The sequence below is a fragment of the Mesoplodon densirostris genome, chromosome 1, assembly GCF_025265405.1.
Source record: "Mesoplodon densirostris isolate mMesDen1 chromosome 1, mMesDen1 primary haplotype, whole genome shotgun sequence".
Taxonomy (NCBI): Eukaryota; Metazoa; Chordata; class Mammalia; order Artiodactyla; family Ziphiidae; genus Mesoplodon; species Mesoplodon densirostris.
This window is the reverse complement of record NC_082661.1, coordinates 49,922,941-49,930,411: the sequence shown is the minus strand read 5'-3', so window position 1 is coordinate 49,930,411 and position 7,471 is coordinate 49,922,941. Positions and strand designations below refer to the sequence as shown.

The 7,471-nt window shown below is 52.9% G+C and overlaps 1 protein-coding gene across 1 annotated transcript; it reads right to left on the bottom strand.

Annotated features, from left to right (window-relative positions):
* Nucleotides 1–3,279: 3,279 nt before the first annotated feature.
* Nucleotides 3,280–7,258, bottom strand: GDF2 (growth differentiation factor 2). Its single transcript, XM_060079366.1, has 2 exons — nt 6,913–7,258; nt 3,280–4,232 (listed from the first exon to the last, which is right to left on the bottom strand). Exons 1-2 carry the CDS (start codon nt 7,256–7,258, stop codon nt 3,280–3,282), a joined length of 1,299 nt encoding a protein of 432 aa, XP_059935349.1.
* Between the last annotated feature and the right edge of the window lie 213 nt (nt 7,259–7,471).

The window sequence follows — 7,471 nt, the reverse complement described above, 5'->3', positions numbered from 1 at the left end:
GGAGGGGCAGGGCTGGTCCTTTCACTCAGACCCCGGGGAAGCTCTCAGCCGCCAAGCTCCGACACCCTGTTCTACAGGATCATGTCAGTGTCTGGGCCTGAAGCAGCCTCCAGAGTGTCCCTGGGACTCGGAAAACCAAGATGCCAACCACACACAAGCATCTAGAACCAGCTGCATCGTTTGGGGGGCCAGGCACAGAACGAAAATGTGGATCCCTTGTTTAAAATTTGTTATGAATTTCGAGCTGGCAAGAGCCGAACATGACACCAAGCGGCCCTGTGGGGCTGCCACTTCATATCCGTGATCATCACCCTGAGAGGGTAAAAAGGAAAACGCTTCAGGACACACTACAAATGCAGCATTGACTGTGACAGTCATTAGGCAGAGGGCTGATTGGCCGCGTAACAGAGTGTCCAGAGGATGGCACTGTTGGATTTCATTCTCTGGCTGGGGCTGAACAAGCTTTGGAGGGTCTGGTGGAAAGAACACAGTGAAATGGAAGGCAGAGGGCATTTCTGAGGATCTCCTTGCAAGTTCTGTCCCAGCACATCCATCCAAATCACTTTGTCCTGAGCCACAACCCACATCAGCCCTCCAGGGAGTGACTGAGGCCAGAGGCCCTTGGGCCTTGTCCCCAGAGGACTTGGTGCCCCAGGAGGCTCAAGATAAGAGGTCAGTAGGACCCCACACCAGGCCAATGGCAACCAGGAGACAAAAACACTGTAATGTCCCTTAGAGCCAAGAAGAGCAGAATTGGAGCATCAAGAGTGGGGCCAAGCAGTGTGTGTGGGCGACACTAGAGCTGGGCCTTTGTGGAAAGTGGACTTGGGCTGCAGAGCTGGGGGTGGAGCAGCCACGGCAATCACCTGAGGGCTGAGAACAGGGGGTGGCCTTGAGTGTACCTGGCTGGAGCTGGGCGTCTGAGCAGGGATGTAGAGGAAGCAGAGGCTGGAAGAGTTGTGCAGGCCCCAGGACACTGGGCAGACAGGATTTACGACCGGATGTGTCTCTCTGCCAGAGCCCAGCCTCCTGCCCCTGACGTGTGGGGAGGTCAAGGAAGGCATGGGGCTGACTGTCACTGTCCACTTGCAAGTATCCACTTCACACCTGCTCACACCCAGGCCCGCATACCCACACACGGGCTCTTACACAGACGCGTCCATTCCCCCCAACCTGCAGAGACACCGCCCACATGTGTCCACCCCTCTCCGTGACTCTCCTTTCCACTTCCCCCCAGGGAAAGAAGGGCCTGAAGGGAGGGGTGGGCAGGGTGTGGGGCTAGGGGACCATCAGGCCCATCACACTCCAGAAAGGCCACAGATTAGACTTCTGAGTTTATTTCCAAGTGAAACTTTGATGCAGGCACAGAGATACACCACCGGGACTAAAAGATGTCTGTCATCCATCCTTACAATTGAGCAACATTGTCGTACCAGGAATTAGTATTTTCTGTAATTCCAGGAATTAAACAATAATGTTTTTATTGCATTTTTGTGTTAAAGCTGTTCATTGGTTCCATGTAAACATTTAACACAAACCATTAAAAAAAAATATTCTGGGAACTTCAACCAGTGGGAATGGCCCAGGTCTCTCCAGGCCTCCTCTAGGCTCTGCTCTGGTCAGTGGTCAGAACTTCCTACTCCACCCCATTCCATGTGTGACCTCAAGAGTCAGAGGTCCTCTTTTGCGGTCAGTGGGGAAGGAGCCTGGTCCCAAGGCCCAAGCCCAGGACCAGGGCTGGACACACATTGCTCAAGAAAGCCAGCGAGTGCAGTCAGAGCTAAATGCAGCCAATAAGGACCTGAGTTCACCAGTGGCCAGGAGCCCTCACCCAGGAGGACTGGATGTCATCACCTGAGTACATGGAGTAAGAATAGGGATGTTGCGGGCCTCCCTGGTGGCGCAGTGGTTAAGAGTCCGCCTGCCGATGCAGGGGATACGGGTTCGTGCCCCGGTCTGGGAGGATCCCACATGCCGCGGAGCGGCTGGGCCCGTGAGCCATGGCCGCTGGGCCTGCGCATTCGGAGCCTGTGCTCCGCAACGGGAGAGGCCACAACAGTGAGAGGCCCACATACCGCAAAAAGAAAAAAAAAAAAAAAGAATAGGGATGTTGCAAATACCAAAGCAAGAGCGCATTTATTCCAACAAATTCAAACCCAGGTCTTGTCATCCATGGAGTCTTTGTGGGAAGCGAGCCCATGGTGTGTGATGCTGGTGAACTGGTGGTGCTGACTAAGTAACTGCAGAGACACAGGCCATGGGCTGCCCCATCCCTCAGGGTTAACGGTGCACCCCCTTCCAAACCATCTTGCAGTTTGAGTCCATGGCGGCGAGTGACCCTGGATGAACCAGCAGGTCAAAGTACCTCCAGCCACAGTGTTCACTGCAGCCTGAGGGCTTCCGTCCTGCCTCTCTCCATCCCGCAGTTGCTTTAGGGGATAGTTTTCAGTGACTTAGGGGTCATCTTAAAAAGCACTTGGACACTGAATCAGCACAGGCGCGGAGCAGTCAGAACATGCCCTGGATGTGACAAGCAGCCCAGTCATCCTGCTGGGTACTGGCCGGCCTCAGTCCCGTTTGCCCCGCACTCCCCAGCCCCCAAAGTCTAATTGTCTTCAGCTACCAGGTGACCTTCTAAACCTCAGTGGGATACTTGGGGGGCGGTCCTGGGCTTCGGTGATCGACAGACCTATGGAGACCCGTGGGTTGGAATCACGCCATTGACTGTCGCTACTTGAACTGCCCGAGTTTTGGCTTCCGAGCGTGTGAATTGGGAGTCACGATGCCCATCTCACAGGTTGTGGGAATAACGTGGAGTGGATGTGGCGCACACAGCCCATTCCTTTCCCCTTCACTCCCTGAGGTTATTGGAATAAACCCCATGCCTCTCACGTCCTTTAATTTCCATTAATCTCTGTGCATCTCCCGTCTGTACTCCTTGGCCTCGTTTTCGCTCAGTTTTCTGCTGACTCTGGATCATTTTTCTCTTGTCCCTTTTTCTTCATCTCCCCTTCCACCCCAGCAACACTTCCAGGCTTTCCTCTTCTCCCCAAACCCCCACTGCCCATCGGCATCCCCTCCCCTGCAGTTCAACCCAGTGGTGTGTGCTTGGGGTGGGCCGTGAGAGGGAGAGCAGGTCTTTACCGCAAGGACCTGGTGGCTCCCCTTCCTCCTCCAGCCTGCCACCCAGGGGGACTTAGTCTCTGTCATGCCCAGCAGGACACAGGACCTCTCACTAGGAGCCCCCTCCACCCCGCCTCCCCCACCCACGGGCCAGCACTACCTGCACCCACACTCGGCCACGCTCATCCCTTCATAGTGGTACTTGAGGGTGGGGACCCCCATGTCATCCTTGTAGAGGATGGAGATGGGGCTCAGTTTGGTGGGCACACAGCAGGCCTTGCCCACCTTCATGGGGAACTTGAGATGCACCAGGGTCTGCACGATGGCGTGTTTCGTCGGGGTCACATCGTCAGCAAGGGGGAAGAAGCAGCCACCTTTACATTCAAAGGCATCGTACTCCTTGGGCGCGATGATCCAGCTGTCCCAGCCGATGTCCTCGAAGTTCACCCGCAGGGAGGTCTTCTGACAGTGGTTGTTGGCCCCGGCACTCCTCTTCCGTCTGGCCAAAGATGAGCTCACGGCCATGTGGCTTTGCACATCCTCCTCCTCCTCGTCGTCCTTGTTCTCACCTGCCTCCATCAGGCCGTTCTTGAACAGCTTCTTGAGCACACTCTCCTGCTCATGGCCGATCATCTCCCTGAGCTCCAGCCTGGTCTCCTTGGTGCCATTGCTGCGGTCATTGGAGAAGACGACAAAGAACGGCAGGTTTTTGGAGCTGGGGGGGACACTGATATCCAGCTTGTCACAGCCCTTCCTGTGACTCTCCACTGTCACTTCCAGTTTGTTTTTGCTCTTAGTGGGGTCTGCTCGGACCCACCTCTTCACAGCACTGGACACCTCAAAGTTCTCCCAGCCTTCGTCCCGGATATCCTGGGACACCAGAAAGGTCTTGGTTCCCCCAGAAGCATCCCAGGCACTGGCTCCATCCAGAACATCATAAATGACCACGTTTCCTTTCAGCTCGTGAGAGGAGTCCACGTGACTTTGACAGGAGAGGTAGAGTCGGATCTCGGCCCTGGTGATCTGCTCATGCCTGGGAATGGAGATGTTGAAGAGCAAGATGTGTTTCTGGAAAGGGAAGTCTTCTGTGGCGGCTATAGAGACGGCATCTGAAATGCAAATACACGGTGACAGTCATCTGCTGGGAGAGTCTGTTTTCATGACACCAAAGCTGAGACTCATGGTTTAGATGAAAGGCCATCTGGCATGACATTGTCTACCTCTATCAAGTCTCTGTTTGTTTTCACTTAAGCCCTTAATGTAGAAGTGTATTTTAAAATGTACCTTTGGCATCTTCCAAAGAAAAACAGAGGCAGGAGATTCATCACATTGAAATTGACAGCTCCAGCTGTTTATTGAGCACTTACTATGTGCCCAGCTTTGCACCAGGAGCTTTGCATATTATATTTCACTTTTCTCTTCACACTGACCACCAGAAGATCTAATTATTATCCCACTTTTACAGATGTGGAGACTGGGACTTAGGGTGTTTAACTGCCAAAGTGCATACATCCTGTAATGATCCTCACTTAAAAAAAAAAAGAATCAGATAAACAAAACAGAAAAGCACACTGTCAGCCTCAGAGTGCAGATCCTGAGTGTATGATTTTAAACGAGAGATCATGGGAGGGGATGGTAAAATTCCAACATTATGGCAATGTTAAAAATCTCAGCATCTAAATGGTGTAAAAAATCATTCAGAATTGTAACTTCTGAGCAAAATGAAAGTGGATGATTTTTTTTAATGTTTGAGGGAAAAATATATTAACCTCAACAGCTTGGTCATGTTAGGCATACATAGGGCTTGCCTTTTAGCCACACAACTGTTTCACTTTCCCACTCCCCTGGCTGACACCCGGCCATTAGCACATCTCTATTATACCAGGGCCTGGTTGCAAAGAGGGAAGAGAAGTTGTGTTTTTTGAGCACCAACTATGTGCCAACATGAGAGGATACTGTGTGCTATGGTGAAACCCAGCAATGTCTGACAGACTGAAGTGCCAATCCTGACTCTCTCCCTTCTAGGCTTGTGACCTTGGAGAAGTCCTGAGTCTCTCTGGGCCTCAGTTTCCTCATCTGTAGAATGGGACTCATCCTACCAACCTCCCAGTGTTGGTGTGAGCCTTCAACAAGAAGGCACATGGAACTTACCCAGCACTGTCCCTGGTTCACAGCAGATGCTCAATCAGTATTTCTGTGTCCTCCCAAGACCGTCTTCCCTGCTTGGGCACAGCTCCCCCACCCCCAAGCACGTGGCCTTTCACACAGCTCTCTGTGTCCCCTCACCCAGCATGGATGTGTCAGTCTAGCTCCTACAGCATGTGGCGAGCCACCGTGGCATATGTGAGTCATGAGTGGGGTCCATGAGCAGTGCATTAACCACCTGCTGTGCTCTTACTGTGGCACACCTAGAAGACGGCCCTGGGACTGCATCAGACACTTAGAGAACAAGTGCCCTCCCCCTCTGAGCCGTACTCAGGCCATCTGTGAAGGGAAGCATAATTGGCCTTCACAGCAGTACTGGCCACAGGCAGGGCTGGGATCAGATCAGAGCACTTGTTTCCAGGACATGGACAATGATGGGGGAGTGGGGAGGGGTCCCTGCGGTGGCTGTGAATGCTGGACTCCCAGACTACAGGATTTGGTGATTAGGTCCAGCCAAAGAAGCCTGGCCTTTCCCTAAAGCACAGGTTACAGACACGCCCCATGGGCATAGAGCAACACTGGCAGTATCTGTATGACCTGCAGACCACGTTTAAGAGCAAAAAATTAAGCCCTGCAGACTTCATTGTTTAAAAATTAAGCCAGTGTTTTAGAAACCAGGCAAGTTCACATAAAATCCAGAATTTTCTTCTTCTTTTGGGCCATCAGAAAATACAGCCTTGCCAGGCATGCAGCATGACCACAGCATCCTTTAGCTAGGGCGTATGCCTGTTAAGAGTCTGCAGGTCTCAAGCCCAGGAGGCATGAAGCCCTGAGTGCCTGGCTGGTTAGAGAGAGGCTGCAGCCGTAGGGAACGTGAGCTGTGCGGACAGGTGGGCCTGGGTCAGAATCCAGCTGCTTAACTAATATGTGAACTGGGCAAGTTCCCTCAGAGTCTGCAAGCCTTGGCTTCCCTGCTCACAAGATCATGTCACCTACATTGTGTGAATTAGTGGACATAAGCCCTAAGCTGACATGTGTTATCTTCTAGTCCTCCTAAATCAGTGAAATGATTTTATATTCAGAAAATAATTAAGTTGTCCTCAGACAACTTCTTCTCGTTGTTAATGCTTCTCTCTCAGAGGAATTCATCTGAATTTTAAACACCTTCTGATGAGAGAGAAATAGACATTCCTTCGGTGTTTAAAAATATACCAGTTAGTTGGAGGCTAAATAAGTTGTCTGTGTCTAAGTAGGAAGGGGACAGTATGGGAAGGGGGAGGTAGGGAAGGGATGGAAGGAAGGGAACTGGCACTCCTTCAGCACCTACTGTGTTAAATGTGGCTCTGGGTGCAGGGAGGGAGAATCTTCTAGAGCAGAGCTGTCCAGTAGAACTTTCTGCAATGATGGAACTGTTCTATAATCTCCACTGTCCTATAGGGTAGCCATAGTCATGCATGATTGCTGAGCACTTGCATCCAAGCTAGTGAAACTAAATAACTAAATTATTCATTTTATTTCACTTAAATTAATTTAAATTGAAACGTAAAGTCCCATGTGTCCAGTGGCCGCCATACTGGGCAGCGCAGCCTTGGACCACTGAGTCCCCCACCCCGACCCGGGGCGCCCCGGTGGAGCCGACTCTACCTTCCACGCTGAAGCTGCGCACGATATTGGATGCGGGGGTGGATGTCTTGTCGGTGGTGTATCTGTTGTACAGGTCGATCATGTACTGCGGCGGCTCGGCTCGGGTTTTGTCCTGGGAAGGGACCCCGCTCAGGTTGAGGCTGCGCAGGAAATCCACCTTCATGTTCTCCAGAAACATCCTCAGGTCGAAGGTGCCCCCCTCCCGCTCGCCTCCAGACCCGCCTAGCAGGAGGTGGGCATCTGCCCCAGCCGACCCCCGCCCCCGGATCTCCAGTGGCTTCCCCTGCGCGGAGCAGGCCAGCAGGGAGAGCACAGGCAGGGCCACCCAGAGCGCCCCGTGGCACATCTTGGGATGCTCTAGCCCTGCTCCGGAGACTGCGGCAGCCGCGGTGTGTTAGCGGGTGCGGGGAGGAGCCGGGAAGGAGCCGGCCTGCATTGTCCTGCCCTCGGCTCTGCACCGCGCACCCGGGCCAGTTCACAGGCTCTCACCCGCCTGCCGTCCCCGAAGTGCCCTCCGCTTGTTCTTATCTGGCCCTTGATGCTGTGCTCAGGCCTCTTA

Bases quoted from the DNA above. Each gene is read 5' to 3' on its own strand.
- GDF2 (XM_060079366.1), bottom strand. From the start codon at position 7,258: ATGTGCCACGGGGCGCTCTGGGTGGCCCTGCCTGTGCTCTCCCTGCTG. The intron at 4,233-6,912 runs GTAGAGTCGGCT...TTTGCATTTCAG, and splicing joins GCGCAGCTTCAGCGTGGAAG to ATGCCGTCTCTATAGCCGCC.